Genomic DNA, 20,516 nt, shown 5'->3' with positions numbered 1-20,516 from the left:
CATCGACAGGTCAGCTCAAGCAAAATATGGGATTCAATAATATTCGTTCCTTGGGTGAGTCTATGGAGGTCGTGTTGTGATCCAATATCAGGAAGTCACGGGAGGAAGGTCACAGTTGAGCACGTGAGGTGCAAACAGTAAACCGCAGCTAACCTCAAGCTATCAAAGCTCACCTCATAATATCTCCAGACCAATTCCATCCTCTACCTCTACAAGGCTACAACCCTCATCTCATCTCAAATGTTCATCAAGACCTCCCAGGTTAACAGTGTACTGTAATCATTCACTATGCGTCTAACTTTGAACAATGCTTCACAGTATCCCGAATCACAAAATCCAATCCATAAAAGCTCGCCTGCTCTCAGAGCAGTCGAAATCGTCCAATGGCACTTCCATATGTCGAGTATCCCATGTACCGCTTGCTGACTATGTACCATGCTGTTCGCCGCAAATCCCCAACACCTGTTCGTTCATGTTCCGATTCCTGGGTATCCACAGCCATCCGTTGTCGTCAAGCGTATCGAAAATAACATTCCTTCCTAGATCATCCGTCCAATCTGTGGCATCTGCCACGTTCCATTCTCGCCCACATGCGTCCATGCCTATATCAATAGGACCTTCTCATCAAACTCCTTGGGTGATGATCAAACACAAAATATACCTCAATTTCCCAACCATGCAGTGTGCATCCTTTGTTGCATGATTCCAAATCTGCAACGAGAACATTCTTTCAATTTGGGAAATTGTGTACACCACCGATATGTCCCGCCCATGCCCACCCAGGCACCATTGCCACCCAAAACCATACCCATCCCACGGAGCCTCAGGGTTCAAGCTGTCAGGCATTGGCCATGGGGATTTGACTTACTTCCGATGGAGCTGTTCTAGTGAAGAGACTGTGCCGCTCACCGACATGCTGCCATTTGTGCTGGGCAAGAGTGAGCTGCGGCTGCTCGTCGTTCCACTCGGCGTCAATGGACCGCCGAACAGAAGCTTCTCGATCGCCGTTACCTGTTTTCCATAGCTCGTCTTCCGAAGCATCGGGTAGTGACTTTTCATGTCCGCCTCCAGCGCGGCCAGCTCGGCGCCTTGCAGGCTCTTGTGCACCTTTTCTGTTCTAGGTTAGTCACCAAAATATCTCCACAGAAAGGTCGATACACTCACGCAAGACATAGTTTCCATATTGATCACTCATCAGATCCATCACTGGGGTTCGTCCATTCGAGTCCGGCGCAGTAAGCCCTCGGAGAATCGCCATACGTTGGTCGGAATCGGCGCATTCGATGCTCTTTTCCACAATGTTGCTCGCAAACTTGTGTTTGGAGAAGTTGACCAGATTTGACAGGACGATGTTGACAATCCTACGACGGTCCTGCAGCTCCCCGCCCTCGATGATGTGCTGCACAACGTAGTTGCCGTACGAATCAAGGATCAAAGGCTGAATGTTTTCTAGGAGCTCGTTCAGGATCATTCTCTTGGCGTTCGGTTGGCAGTACTCCAGCATGCGTTGAACCACACGACAGCCATATTGGTGGGCCGACATCTTCATGACATGGCCGCGATGTGCGTCCACAATGAATTGAATATGTTCGCCTGGAATTCGCTCAATCGCCTTCTGGACCACGTGGTTGCCATTTTGATCTTTGACCACCTTCAATATCTGCAGGTTCGGTCCGTGGAGCTCTTTGACCAAGCTCGCTTGCTGGTCGATCAACACATGTTCAAAAGCCTTCTGTACAACTCGGCAGCCGTACATTTGCATCGAAAGATGGAGTACATGGCCTTTCATCTGGTTCGCAAGCAACTTCTTCTGCGACTGATTACCATGTTCGAACAATTTCTGGATAACATAATTTCCAAACACATCAGTCATCAGCTGCAACAGGTTTGGTTGGATCTCCTTGAAGACCTGTTCCTTTTCGTCACTATTGGCCGTCTCTAGCTTCTGTTGAATGAAGCGGGACCCATGTTGATCCCCGCTGAACTCCACAACATGATTGTATATGTCCTTGAGCTCATACCGCTTGTTTGTTTTACTATTCATGCGAAAATCTTCCAGGAGCTGACTGCAAACGCTGGAGCTTTGATCCACATCACGAATGCCCATGCGTGATGTTGGAGCATATCCGTTGCCATTGCTATAGTTGGAACCAGGATACGGCGAGGCGATTGTCGTCGGTCGCATGCCAAAACCAGGGCTGGCCGCATCATAAGGGGATCCTTGATAATGGGTATGCAAAGGGCCAATGGTGTAGGGGCTGGCCTCATACCTCATGGGATCGAGGCTGCGTAGTTTGTGATCCAGCATGCGCTGATCGGCGTATGATGCGGGATTAGGAACACCGTTGGCCGAGTTGCTGCGTATGGAGTCAGGCCCCGTGGGGGGTGTGTCTGAGGTAGAATAATACGGGCTCTGCACGTTGCTATGCTGATCGCTAGACATGGAGGAGAAGGCCCCTCGCGAGCCATAAGTCATACCGGGGTATTGAGCCAGATTATGAGACTCAATACGCTGAGACTCGAACGGTCCGGGACTTGAGTAGGGTTGGTGGGCACTGTCAATCAGAGGGTAACGCGGCTCTGGTAACGCCTGGCCGCGGCCTTGGTTGTGTGCCATGCCATTGAGTGCGTCTGCGTGTACTGGCGGGAAACGACGTCCAGGAACGAACTCGGTGCTTTGCCGTGCTTGATCGATGCTCAGAGCTTGTAGAGACCGTTGAACACTAGTAAGTTTCTGACCCGAAGGCGATGCAAAAGGTTCGGCTCGGGCAGCAGTCTGATGGCTTCGGTTGTTGTGTCCATAGGGAGAAGAAGTAGATGCGAAGGTGTCTGGACCTTTTACTGTCTGCGAAGAAGGCTGCCTTCCAAAGCCATATGAATCATGAATGTAAGGGGTGGTCATGTTACTCTGGCTAGTATAATTTATGGGCATCGAGATTTTCCCATTTGAGGCGGAGGCTAGCCCAACACCGAAAGCCTCGCGTCCGCCAAATTCTTTGGTGTCGACTCCATAAGGCTGATGGGCCGAACGATTTCGATCAAAGGGTCCGGCGCTTGTAGGCGATTGAATTAGACGCGAAGTGATGGTGCTGGATCGTCGATGTGGAGAGTGGACATCGCCGTTGGAGCGATCGTCCACATCGGGGGCGCTTCCCATGAACAGACTTGGAGGCTCCGGAGTGTTGCGCGAATCTTGGTGAGGGCTAGGACCAAGATTCTGGCGTTGCTGTGTTGGTGACAAAGGTAAACCCTTTGATCTGGACATGGGGCCTGCGAGCGTGGACATCGAAGTCCACGGAGGCTTGGTTGAGGAAGTATTCTCGTCATGTTCACTTGAGGAGAAGATCGAGTTGGCGCCATTGGCTTGGTGTGTTGAATTTGCCGAGGGGATTTGGTTCGTCGGCGAGGTGGGCATTTGGTTAATAAAGTTGTTGTATGCAAAAGACGGGGCCGGGGGGTCATGTCGGACTCTGTCAGCGTCGAAGTCATCGATCAAGGAATGGTTTGTCCCCCAAATGCGGCGGGAAGAGTCCCAGGGTGACTTTCCAAGTTCATAGTCCGAGGTGCCACCTAGCGCAGGCCTCGATGAGGTGGAGCGTTCGAAAACAGATGCTCGTCCATGTCGACCCTGTTCACGGGCTTGATTAGCGGAAAGTGGAACCCGGTCGGGGGTGCCTGTACTGACAGCATCGACAGCGGTGCCAGCGTCCATGGTGCGCAGCGGGCGGTTACACGCCAGGCGGGCTGGATGAGAGTTATATAGGGGTTGAATATTCGAGTGAGCAATCTTGTCGAGGGCAGTTGTCCTTGTCAAGATAGCGGGTATGAGGACAAGGCGGAAATGGACAAGTTTTCCGCAGTAGAAATGGTGTTGGGCGACGACGACCCGGTATGCCACATGCCACAAAGTATGTCGACAGTGTGAGACACAAAATTATGTTCCAAGATATGTTGAGGGTCGATGTACAACCAAGAGAGATTATCAAAAAGTGGTGAGAAGGGAAGAAAAGGATCGAGGCGGAAGGAGGGCGAGAAGTTGAAGGAGGAAGTGGGATGGGCGAGAAATAAGGACTGGCGGGATCATGTACCCCTTCGCTCGCCAGCCAAATGCTGGTACAATCTCAGCAGGCAACCGTAGGGCAACAGGGAATCATGATCCTAGGCTGACGGGTGGTTGCAGGAAGTCGAGGTGAGGGCGCAAAGGAAGGGAGGAGGATCTGCCAGCAGACATGGGCGTGGAAAGCGAATTGCGCATGGAGCAAGGGATACGCCAGGAGAGTGCCGGTGTGGAATGCTGCGTCGACGGGTGTGTTTGTGCAAGGTCAAGAACAAATCTGGGGAGATGTGTGGCTCGACGTGTCGGCTTGCGGTGAGGGCGGAATGAAAGCGAGGAGAAGAATGGCTGATGAAAGGGTGGAGACGGCCGTGGGAGACGAGAGACAAACACAACTTTGGCTGCAAGAGCACAAGGTGGAGGGGGATATGGGCGGCGCTGTAATGCACGGGTTACACGGCCTGACAAGAACCACCACGGCCAGAAATGCACCAGGAAGATGGAGTTAGAAATGTCAAAAAATGGCAATATATCAGATGGGGAGAGAAGATGGCATCGATGGATGGATGTGCAAAAGCCAAAGTTAGGCCATGTGAGAATGGGTCCTATGACTGAATACCGGATCGTCCATGTCCAAGTGCGGTACGGATGGGCTACAAGTGCTAGGCGGGGGCTAGTGACAGACGAGTTTAGTGTGGAAGAGGCTGAGGTGCAAGGTGTGCACCTCCGTATGTGGTGCCTGTAGCCTGTAGCCATGCGTGGGCAGCAGCCTGGGGGTCTGGGGCCTGGAGGCGGTAGCCAGGCACTTTACTGTCGCACTGTCGGTACGTACTTCCTTCCCGTCAGGCTCCAGCAGGCCATCGCGGGTGGGCGAGCGAGATTCAGAGCCCAAGAGGGTGGCGCTTGCCTTCCACCAAGAACAGCCCAAAGATTACTCATTGATCAAAAGACTCAAAGAGAGTCACAAGGTGAGAGGCGACTTGGACGAAGTTGTAACGGCGGCACTGCAGTTTGCCAGGTGAGATGGCCAGGCTACCAGGCTATGGAGTCACTAGAATCCCCTCGATGGCCACCAAAGAGATGAACAAGATCCTCGATCAAAAATCAAGAATTGGTGGATCCAGGCTTGGATGCCCAAAGAGTTTATGGGCGTTCTCATCCCTATTGGCTGATGAGTTTTGGTTTCAGGTTCAGGCAGTCAATGTGGAGTCCGTTTGACAAGTCACAGTTGAGAAGTGGCTGCAGCAGCCTAGTGCGGATCAGGTCCGACGCTGGCACCAATTATAAGAGGCCCCTCGGTCGTGACATGGGGGCCGAGGTGCCTGGGGAACAGATGGGCAAGCACCAAAGGCAAAGCGGGTGGCTATTTAGGCTTTCAGAGATCTAGCCCATGATACATTCACCACCTCCAGTAGTCATCACCAAGTAATTGCTTTGACGGAAAACTTCCAGGTCAAACAATTCAAAAGTGCCAACGATGCCAACAACATGACAATCAACTGGTGGAAAGACATGGCAAGGACCAGCAGACTTTAATGACAGGGTGGCGCCTTCCGAGGCATATAAAAAGGGCTGACTTCAACTCTGACTCAGACATGCCAACTTAATTAAATACCTAGTACTGGCCTTACAGTGTCTACCCAATACTGTGGTACACTCATAACTCCGGTCGCAGTCTCGATTCTTGAGTCTTCCGATCCTCTAGATTTCGACTGGCTGATAACTGTCCTTATGCACCCTGTTATATGGACACAAAACCTTTTCCACGGCTGGAGTAATTGGTTGAGACCCATCATCTTCTGACTGGTTATTTAGTGGCGAGTGACGTGGCACCCATATTATTGATTGTGATGGTGTTCAGCTGACAAAGGAGTCATGTCTGGCCTTAACGAATGAAACACTATTGTCAAGTCTACAGATTGTGCGTCTCTATTACAATAATAACCTTGCTCGACAGCTGGTCCATCTATGTCTTTGGAAATCATGTGTGCAGTCGGATCCAGGCTTGGGTCGCCTGTTTGTCATCAGACCTCCTCTTTTGGGTGCTGTTGCATACGATACAGTCACGACGACATAAAAGAGTACTTAGACGTAAGGCAAAGACCCCCTCAACGCCTCTTAGCTTGAACTCGTAGCAAAGGTAGAACTTTGCAATTTTCTATATCGATGAGATATCCGGCGTTTATGCTAGATGTATGCATGATCATGATCAAGTTTTATCTTAGCGGAAGCCTCAACACCTAAGGCAATGCAAGCCCCATGCTTGCGGCCCAAGATGCCTTTCCGACAATCACATCAAAACACAAATAGTTCAAGTGTGGCCATAACACGTTATCTCACTTCGAGGAGAGGTGGTGCCTAAAACGCAAAGATGATATGCATCAATCACGTGGCGTCGAGATCTCTGGAAGCGAGAAAGGCAGGCACGCTGGCACGATAGGGAATATCCGTTGGTAGTATATACTCCGTAGTGTGCACCTGGCAAGGCATTGAGCGCCGAGTAAGGTGATGCCACAGTGGTACTACAAGGGTAAAGGTTACTAGGTACCTTTAGGTATCAATCTCTTTTTGTCATTGTGACTTGATAATTTGAGCACTGGTTACCTAACGAAATGGACTTTGAGTGCAGTACGTTTCATTTCTCTCGCATTCTTACCTAGCACACACCAACTGGCGACTTCAGCTTTTCAGTGGCCAAAATCCAAAACGATGCACTGATAAACATTGCAAACCAAGGTGAAATCAACGTGATCAATTGTAATTGATGATGATGAAAAATGGGTCTGTAATCAGTAGTCCTGGTTGTTTGTTGATGGTTTTCCCTGTCAAGCATCCACCCAAGTGCGACATGTGCGGACGGTCTGTCTTTGCTACAAGATCTAACCTCCGACATGCCGGTGCTATGGTGAATGAAAGATGGTCATGATTGGGTGCAGCCAACTGCCCTCTCAAACAAATGTCCAATAGAGATGAAGGGTCTTGTTAGTGGGGTTACGCGTCGACTGGCTTCAAGCCTCCTCGGCCGTGGCGCGAATAGGCGCTTGGAGATCCTTATTCTGGCCCGGTGACTGGTCAAGAGACCTGACACCCCCGGCCAAGTACTCAAAAAGTCTGGCATCGCGTGAGTTTGGCGAGATGTGCTCAGTCCCCACTACGTCAACCGCGTCCACTCAGCGGCTGCGCCCTGTCTTCAAGCTCCAGGGGCCGCTTTGCACTTTGCGGGTGCAAGCACCGCCCTGGTCTTCTGATTCCCCTCCAGTGCCTCCCCAAAATTCACCGTTTGCTGGTGCTGCCACTACCACTTCTATACACTTGCTGTTGGACCATTTCACCATCTCCTCGATCTCGACCCTTCCACTTTCTTTGTTACACCATCCTGCCATCACTTTCATGTGACGATCTTCTGGTCTTCACCCCGTCATTCCTTCAAACAAAGGCAGATCTCGGCTTCATTCCTTTGCTGATTTCTTGCCGTCCATTCATTCCTTCTCAGGTCCTCCACCCCAGCCACACGCACTCAACGCAACGACCAACACCCACTCTACGAGCCCACCACGAGTTGCGCGGACGTTCACCTAGAGCGCGACTGGATATTCGCGACTTGAAATCCCTACACACACACGCACACGCACACAGCCCACGAGTACTTCTCCCACTGCCTTCCTCGACCGGATATATCGCTTTTCAACGGGTTCCTGAGTGCTAAAGAAAGATCACCGCCCCCTCGTATTACGCCCGCCTGAGCAGATCATCAACCCCCACTCACCGACTGACCTGGCGTCAGCCTCGTTGTGCAGATCTATCACAACTATATTTTGAAAGTTGCGCCTTCTCTTCGACCACGGCCTTGATCTTTCAGCCATGGATTTATTCGCCCACTCAAACTTTGTCCAACGACGAGACGCAGAGGATTCTACGAATGAACACATTTCGGCCTTGGAGATGAACCACCTTGCTTTTGTCTTTTTCGCATTGGTTGCATCAGCCTGCTTTTGCTGTGTCGCCCTCTGCTTTCTCCGTCGCAGGAGAATGGCTCGCCGCCAGCAGGCCACATCATTACCCACATACCATCAAGTATCACATCATCAACGATCCCCCTCGGTGACCAACTTTGGCAATGGCTACAAAAACGAGTCGGTCTTTGTATACGACGAAAAGATGAATCTCATCCACAACTCGTCTAGCCCGACCTCGACCTCGGTGCCTGAGATTCACATCACTTTCCCAGACGAGGAAGGCAAACCCAGCAACAGCCAGAATGGTCGTGTGGTCGTTGTCCACATTACAGACTCGGGCAGTGTGGGTATGGGTCCCCTGCAACGCGATGACCTCCCTCCTTATCAGAAAGAAGATGCCGACCGCTTCCAGTCGCTAGATCTCGAGCGTATCGGCGGACTGCGTGAGAAAGAGCCACTTGATCGACGATGATCATGAATGGATTCTACATTGTGGACAAGCATCCATGTGTCTCGAGCTGGTCGCAAGTCCGACCACTGGGACATGGTTTGTGGAATACGTACCGCCAAAGGATGCAGACAGCGTGTACGACAGTCGAGACCATCCATCACGACATGATGATACACACACTATTCTTGCGTAACGGCATCAGCACATTTAATAGACCTGGGACATATTTAGCTTATTGATAGTTCATTGTATTGTATAGTTGGCCCATTGGAGGCAAGCACTCGCCGGAAATCACATGCCACAACCAATCTACTCTTTCTGGATAGCCAAAGAAAGGCCACCAAGAAGCAATGACTGAGATATACATACACACCCCTTCTTCAGTTCGGTCTCAGAAGATCCTTGTGGTTGACACAATTACTGACTCCATCTAGCCTGACTGATTATGTGCTCGACACGGTTCTGATTATTATTGTCAGGTGCTGCCCTGATCATGCTTGTTATTATCAAGCCTGGCTTCCATTCCGTGAACCCCCCAAGCTGAAGAACCAGAATCCTCGGCAAAGTGTTAGCCTGCAGTTCAACTTGACCGCCAATCTCCTCCATCCCTCATAATGTTCTTCGTTCTCTTCATATTCTTGACAATCATTATTAGTGAGTTTGTGTGCTACAAAATCTCATTGTCAATCTCATTCGCAAACCATTATTTACCGTCTGCATCTACTTGCCAGTGTTGCACTGACTGGACTTGGGGTCGACCACGTATTCAAACCGTCGTCCGTGAGAACCCAGGAAAGTCTCCCTGGCTCCTTGGCCTGGGTGTGATTGACCCCCCAGAGCACACCCAAACCCCTGGTTTAGGGGCAAGTGGCCAGTGGTCAGTGTGGCAGCTGTCCCGAACCATAACCTGGCACGCCTCGCTGCTGGCTGCCAACGTGCCTAGCTGCCTAGTGACTTACCGGCCTCGGCCACCCAGACAGCGCCGGACGTCTCTTCCACCCTATTATTGACTGACTGCGCTGCACAAGCACGCCCTCTCCCGTCTGTTCCAATCCACCAAAGCAACGCGTCAACAACTTTCAGCTCGACCAATCAGCCAATCAATTCTCCGTGCCTTGATCCAACCCACTCCATTATTGTGTTGACTCCTACCTGACTGTTGACATCCTGTACACACCTAGAACACCACACACAGTCTTACAGCTTCGTCCTTTGACCCTCACATACTCCAACTCGGCCTCGCATTCACTACAACCAACAATATCAACCATTCTTCCATCACAGTGGCCGCCTTGCGCCTTCGATATGATCACCGTCGCGACGGCCAAGCCCTGACAATTTAATTCCACCCTGAGTCTCCTCCTTCGAGTTGTGGCACACAACCACCTTCGATCATGGCGACAGCCGCCTTTGTCGACCCCCGAGAGAACGCCTCCAACAAAACTCTTAACGCGTCATTCAACGGCCTCTCGGATCCCTTTCTTGACAATACTGTCTCCGACCACCCAGTCCACTCCCATCGCTACTCTGCTCTAATCGATTCCGACACCATTACCCTCGGCGCCAGTACCTCGCCAGCCCAGGTCAAACGCAGTCTTGAAGCCCATATTTCCGAGACTGAGCGTCGTTTACAAGATGCCCAAAAGCTCGGCCAATCTCTCCTTCAGCAGCAGGCAGACCTTCAGGAAAAATTGTTGGAGGTGGATAGGCAGCAGGGCGATGCGGAGATCTCCCCAGGCTTAAGACAACAGCTGACTGATTTAGAGAAGGAGCACAACGACATTGGCAAGGAGATTGCTCGCGCTCTCCTCGGTCCAAAATCTCGTGCTGTCAGTGGCGAGGAAAGACCTACCGCTGAGCCTTCCACGTTTTCCAGCCAGGCTACTGCCTCTCCCACAAAGGTCTCGGCCCCTAGTAGACGTTCCAGAAACCAGCCCAGCAATCGCGCTGGAGACCTCCAGTTTGCTGCAGATATCAGCACCTCCCTGCTTGCACAAGTCCGCCAATTGCAAAGTGCAGTCGCTGAGCGGGATGATCTCCTCAAGCAATCAAATTCGGAACGCGAGCGTCTAGAACGTGATAACCAGGTATTCGCCCAACGCCTCCGCGCACTCGACGAGAATGAGCAGAAATACAAAGACGAAAACTGGAATCTCGAAACCCAGACACACCAACTCCTAGCGGATGCTCGCGAAGCCAATGATCGCGAGAAGAAATTGAGATCAACTCTAGCTGCCATCACCGCCGATAAATCGAGGTCCGAAGCCGAGGCTGAAGAACTCCGGCTGAACCGCGATAGGCTGGCTGATGATCTGGCTGCTGCCAAAAAGGCACACGACTCCGAGCTTCATACCCTTAAGAGAACAATAGAATTGGGTGACGGAGAGAGGACCTCTCTGCAGACCAAGGTCGACGAATTGACTTCCCAGAACACTGAGTTGGCCCGCGCTATTGCCGCCCGATTGAGGTCCCAACATTCGGACGCCGACCTACTACCAGGTAATGATCAAGACGGCGACTTCAGAGATGTGGAGGCTCTCGACGATTCGCCTCCTCCTTCACCAACCAAAGCTACCCCTAGACATGGTGGCCTGGAATCAGAAACCATGAGGAGTTCTTTGCATCATGCCCACCGCATGATTCAGAACCTCAAGAATAACATTCATCGCGAAAAGACCGAAAAGATTGAGCTCAAGCGCATGCTACAAGATGCGAGAGACGAACTCGAGCAACGTCGTGGCGATGGAGCTCCAGGAAGTGGCAGCAAGCGCCAGCGAACCAAGGTGGACCCTTTCAAGAAGCCAGTCCGGCCAGACATGCTTGGTAACAGCCGCCGATCCCGAACTGACATAGAAATGGACGATGAGGATTGGGAAGACCATGCTGTTGACACCCCTTCACACAGCTCTACCTCCAAACACCTCAATGTCCCGTTCTTTGCTACTGGGCGGACGACAGATGCGAGCGACGCGTATCAGACGGCCACGGAGAACGAAGCTGGCGCCTTCGAGACGGCGGATGAGCGGCACACCACCGAAAGCGAGGACTTCCAGACTGGGGCTGAAAGTCTCGCCGGGGACAGTACAGACGATCTGACCGAGACCGAAGACAACGCATCCCATTTACAGCGCAAATCTCGTGCCATCAAGCCATCCCCTCTCTCCTTTAAACCTGCTGGAGACAGACAATCATTCATGAGCACTGCCTCTACCTCAGCTGGTGAAGATGAGGACGAGCTCAAGACCCCTGTCGTGACCCAAACTCAGAAATTCCGCCTCCGCAATGGGGGAAGACAGTCTGTCGTTCGTCAGTCCCAAACGCCAACTAACGGCACGCCGACCAATATTTATGCTGGAAGCAGTTCGTTTGATTCGCCTGCAACCATGACCGACCGCAGCCCCCCAGGCGCAGAACAAAGTCTCTTTGCAGAGCTTGGTGAGCTGGACGATTCTAATTTCGGAACTCCAGGCAGATCAAGTATCATTTCTGCTGCCTCCACCCCTGGCCTAGCCTCGGCCGCCAGCAGACGTACGACACTGGAAGCGAATGCCCCATATGTCCCAAAACCTGTTATGGTAGATTCCGGCGTCATGACAGAGCCCTGGCAACCGGAACCGCCTGTAGCTTCAGGGATCGTAACAGAAGATAGAGCTGCTGGGCCAAGCACACCCATCCAATCTTCCCACCCTTCACCAATGGCGATAAATTTCCCTCTTCCACCCACGGTGCCAAATTCACCTTTCAAACATACCGACAATGGTACACAATACACACCACAGCGAGCTTTGCAAGACAGTCCACTTCGAAACACGGCCTTCATCACGCCTCCTAAAACTGTGTGGGATGAAGCCCAGAGCCCAGAGAATGTGCAGTCAGAACAGGACCCATATGCTCTCACTTACACCCCACAGGTTTTTGGATTTTCGGGACTTTTGACACACGAGACTCAACCTGTATCCCCAGAGAGGCCTCAAACACCCCCGCCCGTGATCTTCGAGCATCTCAACTTCTCGGACATACACTTTGAAGCCACAGAACCTGTGCAGACGCCGATCAAGTCAACATCGATGCAGCTGACTTCGACTGCAACCCAAGTCGAAGATACTCCTGGACGTTCAGCTAGAGCAGAGAAGCTTGCAGCCGCTGCTGCTTTGGGTTTGGCCAAAGCCAAGAGCACGTCTGCTCCATTAATTGCAGAGGATGAGACAAGTGAGCCAGACATTCCACAATTCGAAGCTTCGACGGAGAAAGACCATCCTTTGAAGGATGTGTCTGGCAACAGTCTGCTTAGGAAGCCGACACAGGCACAAACGCTTGGGTCGAAAGACTTGCAGATGCCCGCCCCAATTGCACGTTCCCACAACGACCAGAGCTCGCAGACAATGCTCACGGCGGCAGAAATTGAGAGCGCTTTGCGTTCCAAGACCGCTGTCGCAGAACCTCTCCCTCCTGCACTGACACGAGGACAGACACAACCTCACAAAGCCACCAGACCAATAATTGTACCTGCACCTATAGATGTCGCTCGGGCATCCCTCCCTGCAGACCCGCCAGTTTCGGAACTTGATCAGGACACGCTCTCTGCATTCCCGCTCCCCTCGCCGACTAGACGTCCATCCAGCGCATCGAGTCAGAGACTTGGCAGTGCCACGATACATCCTCCACTTCCACCGGATCACAAGGCAGCAATCGCCAGGGCTAGTAGCCGCGTTGCATCGCCGACAAGAGATCTTGATACCGTGAACAAAGCTCCAACGATTATGGGTCCACCGGCCATTCCTGCGTCAGCCATGCGTCGCCCCAAGACGCCCAGTGACTCCATCAGGTCGCCGACACGCGAAGGCAACGGGCCAAGGACGTCGAACGTCAGTCGATTCAACCGTGGAACCGTTGCATCACAGACTTCACGCCGATCTTCCGTATCTTCTTTTGCATCTGAGATCGATGTGCGGTTCAATATGCATCCAAATGCAACGCCAGGACCCCACACGTTTGGAACAGATCCTAGAATCATTCAAGCCATCACACAGACTATGATAGGTGAGTTTCTGTGGAAGTATACGCGAAAGACGGGTCGGTCGGAAATGTCCGAAACTCGGCATCGACGTTACTTCTGGGTCCACCCATATACGCGTACGTTGTACTGGTCGGACCAAGACCCTCAAACTGCGGGTAGAGCTGAGCTCAAAGCCAAAAGTGTGTTGATTGAGAGCGTTGAAATTGTCAATGACGACAATCCTATGCCCCCTGGTTTACACCGAAAGAGTCTGGAGGTTGTCACTCCTGGTCGACGTGTTCGATTTACTGCAAGCACTGGACAGAGGCATGAGACCTGGTACAATGCACTCAAGTATCTCCTGGTGCGAGGTGAGGACACAAACGGGGAGGCTTACACCACTGGAAGCAACGAAATCACGAGAGATGATGTCAACGAGTTCAATGTCAACGCTGCAGGTTACGGGGCCACTTTGGTGCCCAATGGCAGCCGCATGAGTCTATCGAGTTACAATTCAAGGACGACACGGGGGTCTGTGATCCATAGACCTTCTGCAGCTCATGGCATCTCGTCTTCCTCTGCCAATCGCCTCCCGGAGGAGTCGACTGCTAGTCGCACAGCGCCAAATTCAACTGTCCGAAGGAGCCGAGCGGACCAGCCCCAGGACGGCGACCGCGATCGTACTGTGCGGGCCAGTAGCACGAGTCGATTTTCACGGATGATGAGCTCCGTGACTGGACGAACTCCAAGAGCAAGTGAGGCTTTCACCACGCCCGGTCGAGCAGCTAGCGATACTGGAAGCATCTATGATGCTAGCGTTGTCAGCGATGGTCGAAGAGATTCGGCAGAAGAGATGCGCCGGGAAATGTTGAGACAGGAACAAATCGGATTCGGCGGGCTCGAGAACGTCCGGGCATGCTGTGATGGTATGGCACTCCTGTTTCCTTTGATACCAGCACGGCTGCTATGAGAAGTCAGACTAACATGAATTATTTTGATAGGCAAGCACGATGTGTCGACCCTAACGCACGCTCATCGACACGCTTCGAGTGCAAGCCACTCACACCGAGGCGTCAGCATGAGCTTCCGCGGATCCGCTCGTCGAAGCAACACAAACTCTACTCTAGTGTCCAACGCCCACGAAGGGATGTGATGTGGGAATGGCGATCCGTTTAATGACTTGACTGCCTAGAAAATCATCATCTACCGTTTCCCTAAACTACTGACTCTGTCTGGTTCCTGTCCTGTGGAATCTTGTACTGGGTGTTTAGAACGTACTGCACATATGTCTACATGTACAAATTGTGTAGACTGGTATATCAAGTGAAGCTCGCACGTCATATGTCGTATTTGTATATGGCCCAGAAGGATCCGAACAGTGAACATGGCTAGAATACTACTTAATCATTCACGTTTCCCAAAAAGGAGAGAGAGAGGAAAAGGCAATTAATTTCCGTGAATCATTCATGTCATACATCATCTATCATCATGTGCCGGGAGCCAGCTCCATTGAGGTGTTGAAACCAGTCAAACTGGCTGGAGTGGAGGATTCAAGGCTTGCTTACGACTCCAAACACAGAGTTTAAGGTGTAAAGGGTACAGACTGGGTGTACATCTCTACATCACATAATGTAGACCTTCTTGACCTCATCCCAACCAAAGCCTTCGCCAGTCGTGGGGTCACGAGCCTCACCATCCTTTCCGATCTCGATATCATGAATATTGAAGTCTCCCGCAAGACCAGCCATGACCAATTTGCGTTGCAACTCCTCGAGTCTCTGACGACCGTAGATCCGACCGTTGGGGAGGACCACCGGGTCTGGTTCCACTGAACTGGTCGTATGGTGAGCATAGGGGACATTACGGGCCAATTCGTTCAGTTCCATGCTACAGATAGGACAAAGCGACGTGTTGGTGGCCATGAGCGCTTGACCCGGTGTGGACGAACTGGCTGGGTTGTATTGACTGTGACAGGCGGGAGTCTTCAGGGCGGACAGCCCTGCGGATAGAGCGACGTGCAGCAATGGCTGTAAGGGAAGTGAAAGCAGGGCGTGGTGCGTTTCGACGAAGAGGTTCGATAGATGATGCCATCGAGAGGGAGCGAACAGTGACCGGTATGGTTCGGCTGGTGTGTCTGCGGCTTGAACCAGGAGGCCAGAGGCTTGCATGATCATCTCTGATCGTGCTGCTGAATGGGGTGTCAAGTGCTGCTGGGCATGCTTAATGGCTTCGAATTTCTTGCTCGTGGTGCCGATTCGAATGAGTTCGATGTATTGTTGAAGTCTCAATTCAAATTCTAGGTCGGTGATTTTGTGGGGAGCGGAGATCAGCTTCTTGAGAGAACTTTTGTTTTCATTGATCCACGCCAGTGCCTCTCTGGTTTCACCTCGGGTTAAAGAGGATGCGATCTTGTGGCAAGAGACAAAGATGTCCAAGTCGATGAGGTGGGAGATTTGTTTGGATTCGGCGAGCGCCAGTGCGGATTTTGAATGTCCAGATCGGAGCAAATAGTCGACGATAAGGCGGTTGAGCCGTGTGCTCGCCCAGTTCTCGTACTTGACATCGGCCAGAGAGGGAATGTCGTACACGTCTTGTAGATGCTTGATGCGTTTCGCCGAGTGCTCGTGTAAAGCCTCCTCATCGGCGTGTAGCTTTTCCAACTTCCGCTTGAATGTCTGCATCCTCTGAATCATGGCGTCGAGCGATGCTAGGGTCTGGTCTGGGGTCTGAGTCGAGTTGATGGCACCATTGGCTGTCTCTTTCAACGCAGGCAGGATCTGGTCCCGTTCACGTTCAACATATCGTTGAGTATTTCTGAAGTTTCGTCGTACTAGTTCATGGGGGAGTCGAAGGAGAGGGTGGTCCTGTTAGGTCTGTGTCAGCCAGGGTCAGTCTTGCCAGGCCGTCATGGTATGTACCAGTAGAATATGACTGTCCGGGTTGATCTTGGTGGTTGAGAACTCAGACGCCATGTTGACTTAGACTATGTCTGCGTCAGGCAGACTACAGTGAGAAGGTCTTTTGGCTTTCGTTTGGGAGTGATATGTGTTGACACCTCATCTGGCGGATATCAAGCGGTGTTGGGGTGGGGAGGTCAAGGTTCATGTCATCTCTTCTACTTGTTGGTCGTTAGATGAAGAGAGTGACCCAGAGCACGTGAGCAGGCGTAGGCACGTTCACCACGTGATTTGGAGTTTCATTCTAGTCACGTGAACTACCAACTGACCTGTCAGTTCTCGGAAGTACAAACAAGAAGTGCCCAACTGTGTGACTCGATCCAGACGGGACTGGTGGACAAGCAGGATCATTTCACTATTGTTGTTATTGACCAGTGACCCATTTCAACTATGGCTTGCCAGGCGCGCCGGCCGGGCCTAAAGGATCTGCACACGGGACGAGGTCAAGAAGAAAGTCATCGAACTACATAAGGCATGGGATATGTACATAGCGTACGCATACGAGTACACATAAAGTACGCTACCGGAATTTGCCATACCCACTGCATATGAATGGTAGCCTGATATCTATGCCCAAGTACCTGTTCCGGGATAGGCTGGATAGGCACGGAAGGGCATTTCATTAAACTTCGGGGCGGCCTCTGGGGGCTGCTTTGCGCATTATTCAGGGGCGTTTTTCGGCCGAACCACCGCCAGTGTTTCAAGATTCGGTCTCGCCGCTGTCCATGCGTAGCACTTGTAGAAAAAAGGATCCACACGCCAATGCTTAGGAACCGTGATGTTTTTGTGACCACCATTTATTATATCTTGTCTCGTAAGGTCCTTCTGAAATCTAGTCCAGGAGTAAGCACTGCAGTGTACCTAACACATGAGGACAAGGCCGTCCATAAATCAAATCATTCAGCCCCAGGTCTCCGCCGGCTTACTCTGGTCTGGCCGAGTGCTGTCGTCAGCAGGAAACGTGTAAAAACCAGAAGAGAGACAAATGACGCGATGAAGGATGAAGGATGAATGCTCTATGCTCATTCTGCTTTCAAGAAGTCAATCACCTCACCACCAGGCGGGAGCACATAATTACGAACGAGCGAACTCGCAATAATCGCGACGAAACTGGGTCATGCCGAAAGTGGCACACATTTGCGTGCTAGGCGCAACCGGTATGTTGATTGCCGGTGGGCGCTGTATCAATAGGCATCTTGTCGATAGTATGAGCTGACTCGAATGTCGTTCAAGGCCCTTCTGGAATCGAATTCACCAATCTGATACTATCAAACCCGCTTGGTCCAAAGGTGACGCTCTATGTGCGAAATCCCTCCAAATTGCCGAGCGAGTTCAACGAACCAGAGCATGCAGCTCGTCTCAGAGTCATGGTGGGCGAGCTTGACGACCAGACGGCCATAGAGACGGCTTTGAGCGATTCATTTACCCCAGTGGAGGCTGTGGTGTCGTTTGTCGGACCTTACGCATCCCTCAAGGCCTTCTTACTCCGTACAAAGACAACGCCCATTGCCGATGCCTTCCCTACATTGCTCAAGGCGATGAAGAATAAAGGGGTGAAGAGGATCTTAGCTCTGTCTTCCTCATCGTGGCTGATCCACCCCGATTCGGGCAAAGATGGCCACGACGAGGACTTGTTCGACTCAGTGTCTTGGGATTGGTGGATCGCAATGCAGTTCGTGGCGTTTGTGTTGCCTCAGGGCTTCCGAGAGATGAAGGAAACTGGCCGGAGAATTGCCTGTGAAGGTAAAGATGGTGGATGGGGGTTGAAGTGGACTGTATTCCGCGTACCTCATCTCAGCAATGGCTCGGGTGATACAGCGGTGTCAGCAGGCTATTTTGGCAACGGCTTTACTGGATCCAAGGATCTGACTCGCAAAAGCATGGTGAGATGGGTTTCGAATGAACTGGAGGCTGGTGATTGGATCAACTCTGCACCTGTCGTGGCGAATACGCATTGATTCTTCGTCAAGTCCGGCATGGGATCGAATTGGTCATATTCTTCACCTCCAAGCATTTTCTGCAGGGTTCAACGAAGGGTATACGCATTTGAATGGGTTCACAGAGGACGGAGACAGCGATGTCATAGATACCCATTAGCTTTCATTTATTTTGTTCTATCATACAAGAGGCTGGATCTCTGACGTGCTAACAGATGTCAATGTCGTCCACAGCAATGTTACCTCATAGATGATATTGCTGGGGGTTCGTAATTTCTACCCCGAGTCGTTGCCAGAAACCCTCGACATTCATATCTGCCTGTCCACTATTATTTTGTCAGCATTCGCACGCCAGAATCATCGAGTTTGCTTACTCGGTTCTTTCAATAATGACTGGCTCCGTCTGACCCTCAGCCTTGTTAGGATTACGGAAGACAACATTCTCCGTCTGCGATGCGAGGTTAGTCATGATCGATCGGTTCCGCGTTTGAAGGTACATACAATGCCTAGAGATAAATGGATCGCCGGGGGAGAAACCACGAATGTTTCCTCCGGTTCCCGTCCTTCGAGGAGTGCTTGCACGTTCTTGGCCAAGACAGCGGCTTGCCCAACTCCAGGCCTGGCGGCCTTGTGTGAACCTGTATCGGCGATATCCCCCACCGCGAAGAGGCGAGGGAAATCTTTATTGGCGAATTGAAGGGTCGGTCGAACACGAATGTAGCCATTTTGAGGATTGATGATTGTTCCTGGGGCAGCGGATTCCAGATCGGCCACCAGGTCATTGTTGGGTTTCTGCCCTGTGGCTAGGACGACAAATTCAGTAGTCAATGTCTCACCAGTGGTGAGTTTGACTTCAAAGGGCTCTCCCAGGCTTGGGAAGCCACCAGCTGGTAAGACGACCCTCGCTCCCGTTATCAGCTTTACTCCCAGCTGATCAAATCGCTGCTTGACGCGACTATGGAGTTTCTCGTGGAATTGGGGCATAACGTGTGCGCGAGATTGGACCACCGTGACTTGCTTTTCTGGATATATCTCTTTGAGATCCGTCGCCATTTGAACCCCAACAGCTCCGCCGCCCACAATCAGGATTGACTTGGCCTTCTTGATGGCATTTTGGTGGCTTCTCAGATATGTCACGGATGAGGCCTTGTCATCCTCCTTCATTGCGGCGGGCTGGGATAGTTTAGTCCCTGTTGCAATCGCGAGATACTCAAAGGGGATGGTAGTCGATCCCTGCCACTGCCTATCAAGTATGACTTGACGAGCTTGCACTGAGACGACTCGTGCGTGGACAACAGCATGCTGGGCTGGGTTTGGCACAGATGAGAATATGCCAGTGTATGGCACGAATGCTTTGTGTTCGTGTCCGGGTAAAATAGCGAATCTTGGCTAGGTCACAAGTCAGTAGTGTTCCCTGCTGTGAAGCGATGGCACTTTATCGTACAAAAGTGAATAGATGGTGGAAGTGGCTGTGAGGCTCGATCAAAAGCACCTGTCCGCAGTCAGGCTAAAGTTCCAATTCCGAATCTCGAAGATGATGATTTTTCACTCACTCTATGTGTCGACGGAATCACTCGGGCCAATTCTTGTGCAGCGGCCTGTCCTAGATTTCAGCAAGTGGCATATTGAAGGAAGGGAAGTATCTGGAGAGACCCACTCTGCCAACATAGGACCCACCGACGACTACCACATTCTTCAAGGAACTCCCAATGCCCGCCATTGTCTGTATCAGATGATGCACTATCGACTGCTATGCCTCTAAGATCGAGACAATCACGTCGAAGCAAAAATGATTAGGGAGGAGCACGAGGGATATCTATACTTTTAGGTACGGAACCCGTTCCGTATGGAGATCGCGCATTATCTAATCAGATCAAAGTGTAAACGCCGAACGGCCGAACTTTAGGAGCGACGTCGTACTGTCGTGCCTGCCGTGTGCCTGTCCCGTGTCCCTGCCTCAAAACATAAGATGCCGTTCTTGCCTCCTCCGTAAATCGCAGGAGTGACTCACTGCTGATCCAGTTTGGAAGGACCCTTGTGCCTTCTGCCTACCTAATGTATTTCGGGTGCAACTTTCGGCAATCTTTGGACAGGCAAAACCTATCAGGCACATAGGATATAATTGACATATCTGGTGTTGAGAGCATTCGTTTCAGACGGTTGCA

At 51.6% G+C, this 20,516-nt stretch overlaps 6 protein-coding genes across 10 annotated transcripts; 3 read left to right on the top strand and 3 right to left on the bottom strand.

Moving 5' to 3' along the window:
- Positions 1–257: 257 nt before the first annotated feature.
- Positions 258–4,578, bottom strand: PV10_05722. Of its 2 annotated transcripts, XM_016370431.1 has the most exons (3): positions 3,686–4,578; positions 1,165–3,628; positions 258–1,112 (listed from the first exon to the last, which is right to left on the bottom strand). In XM_016370431.1, exons 1-3 carry the CDS (start codon positions 3,710–3,712, stop codon positions 865–867), a joined length of 2,739 nt encoding a protein of 912 aa, XP_016222724.1. In that variant the 5' UTR covers positions 3,713–4,578; the 3' UTR covers positions 258–864. The 2 variants fall into 2 exon arrangements, with proteins under 2 accessions (XP_016222724.1, XP_016222723.1); XM_016370430.1 differs by having other exon boundaries at positions 1,165–4,578.
- Positions 4,579–7,345: 2,767 nt separating this feature from the next.
- On the top strand, positions 7,346–8,847 carry PV10_05721 (uncharacterized protein). Its single transcript, XM_016370429.1, has one exon. The coding sequence runs from the start codon at positions 7,916–7,918 to the stop codon at positions 8,480–8,482; it is 567 nt and encodes a 188-aa protein (XP_016222722.1). The 5' UTR covers positions 7,346–7,915; the 3' UTR covers positions 8,483–8,847.
- Positions 8,848–9,617: 770 nt separating this feature from the next.
- PV10_05720 (uncharacterized protein) lies at positions 9,618–14,867 on the top strand. The gene is made up of 2 exons (XM_016370428.1): positions 9,618–14,383; positions 14,459–14,867. The coding sequence occupies exons 1-2, from the start codon at positions 9,856–9,858 to the stop codon at positions 14,608–14,610; spliced, it is 4,680 nt and encodes a 1,559-aa protein (XP_016222721.1). The 5' UTR covers positions 9,618–9,855; the 3' UTR covers positions 14,611–14,867.
- Positions 14,868–14,892: 25 nt separating this feature from the next.
- On the bottom strand, positions 14,893–16,580 carry PV10_05719 (uncharacterized protein). Its single transcript, XM_016370427.1, has 2 exons — positions 16,376–16,580; positions 14,893–16,321 (listed from the first exon to the last, which is right to left on the bottom strand). Exons 1-2 carry the CDS (start codon positions 16,427–16,429, stop codon positions 15,080–15,082), a joined length of 1,296 nt encoding a protein of 431 aa, XP_016222720.1. The 5' UTR covers positions 16,430–16,580; the 3' UTR covers positions 14,893–15,079.
- A 594-nt stretch (positions 16,581–17,174) lies between these two features.
- PV10_05717 lies at positions 17,175–20,123 on the bottom strand. 4 transcript variants are annotated; one of them, XM_016370422.1, is made up of 6 exons: positions 20,009–20,123; positions 19,905–19,949; positions 19,796–19,843; positions 18,853–19,740; positions 18,726–18,799; positions 17,175–18,677 (listed from the first exon to the last, which is right to left on the bottom strand). In XM_016370422.1, exons 1-6 carry the CDS (start codon positions 20,069–20,071, stop codon positions 18,596–18,598), a joined length of 1,200 nt encoding a protein of 399 aa, XP_016222715.1. In that variant the 5' UTR covers positions 20,072–20,123; the 3' UTR covers positions 17,175–18,595. The 4 variants fall into 4 exon arrangements, with proteins under 4 accessions (XP_016222715.1, XP_016222718.1, XP_016222716.1 ...); XM_016370425.1 differs by having other exon boundaries at positions 18,726–19,740; XM_016370423.1 differs by having other exon boundaries at positions 17,175–18,799.
- On the top strand, positions 17,240–18,529 carry PV10_05718 (uncharacterized protein). The gene has a single exon (XM_016370426.1). It carries the CDS (start codon positions 17,782–17,784, stop codon positions 18,370–18,372), a length of 591 nt encoding a protein of 196 aa, XP_016222719.1. The 5' UTR covers positions 17,240–17,781; the 3' UTR covers positions 18,373–18,529.
- Positions 20,124–20,516: the final 393 nt, after the last annotated feature.

The sequence above is a fragment of the Exophiala mesophila genome (assembly GCF_000836275.1).
Source record: "Exophiala mesophila strain CBS 40295 unplaced genomic scaffold supercont1.4, whole genome shotgun sequence".
Taxonomy (NCBI): Eukaryota; Fungi; Ascomycota; class Eurotiomycetes; order Chaetothyriales; family Herpotrichiellaceae; genus Exophiala; species Exophiala mesophila.
Note: the sequence above shows the minus strand (reverse complement) of the source record. Positions and strands in the feature narration are given on the sequence as shown.

Bases quoted from the DNA above. Each gene is read 5' to 3' on its own strand.
- PV10_05722 (XM_016370430.1), bottom strand. From the start codon at position 3,712: ATGGACGCTGGCACCGCTGTCGATGCTGTCAGTACAGGCACCCCCGAC. The intron at 1,113-1,164 runs GTGAGTGTATCG...AACCTAGAACAG, and splicing joins ATATGGAAACTATGTCTTGC to AAAAGGTGCACAAGAGCCTG.
- PV10_05721 (XM_016370429.1), top strand. From the start codon at position 7,916: ATGGATTTATTCGCCCACTCAAACTTTGTCCAACGACGAGACGCAGAG.
- PV10_05720 (XM_016370428.1), top strand. From the start codon at position 9,856: ATGGCGACAGCCGCCTTTGTCGACCCCCGAGAGAACGCCTCCAACAAA. The intron at 14,384-14,458 runs GTATGGCACTCC...TTATTTTGATAG, and splicing joins CGTCCGGGCATGCTGTGATG to GCAAGCACGATGTGTCGACC.
- PV10_05719 (XM_016370427.1), bottom strand. From the start codon at position 16,429: ATGGCGTCTGAGTTCTCAACCACCAAGATCAACCCGGACAGTCATATT. The intron at 16,322-16,375 runs GTACATACCATG...CAGACCTAACAG, and splicing joins CGGACAGTCATATTCTACTG to GACCACCCTCTCCTTCGACT.
- PV10_05718 (XM_016370426.1), top strand. From the start codon at position 17,782: ATGGTGGGCGAGCTTGACGACCAGACGGCCATAGAGACGGCTTTGAGC.
- PV10_05717 (XM_016370422.1), bottom strand. From the start codon at position 20,071: ATGGCGGGCATTGGGAGTTCCTTGAAGAATGTGGTAGTCGTCGGTGGG. The intron at 19,950-20,008 runs GTGGGTCTCTCC...AATCTAGGACAG, and splicing joins GTGGGTCCTATGTTGGCAGA to GCCGCTGCACAAGAATTGGC. The intron at 19,741-19,795 runs GTACGATAAAGT...CTTGTGACCTAG, and splicing joins TCCACCATCTATTCACTTTT to CCAAGATTCGCTATTTTACC.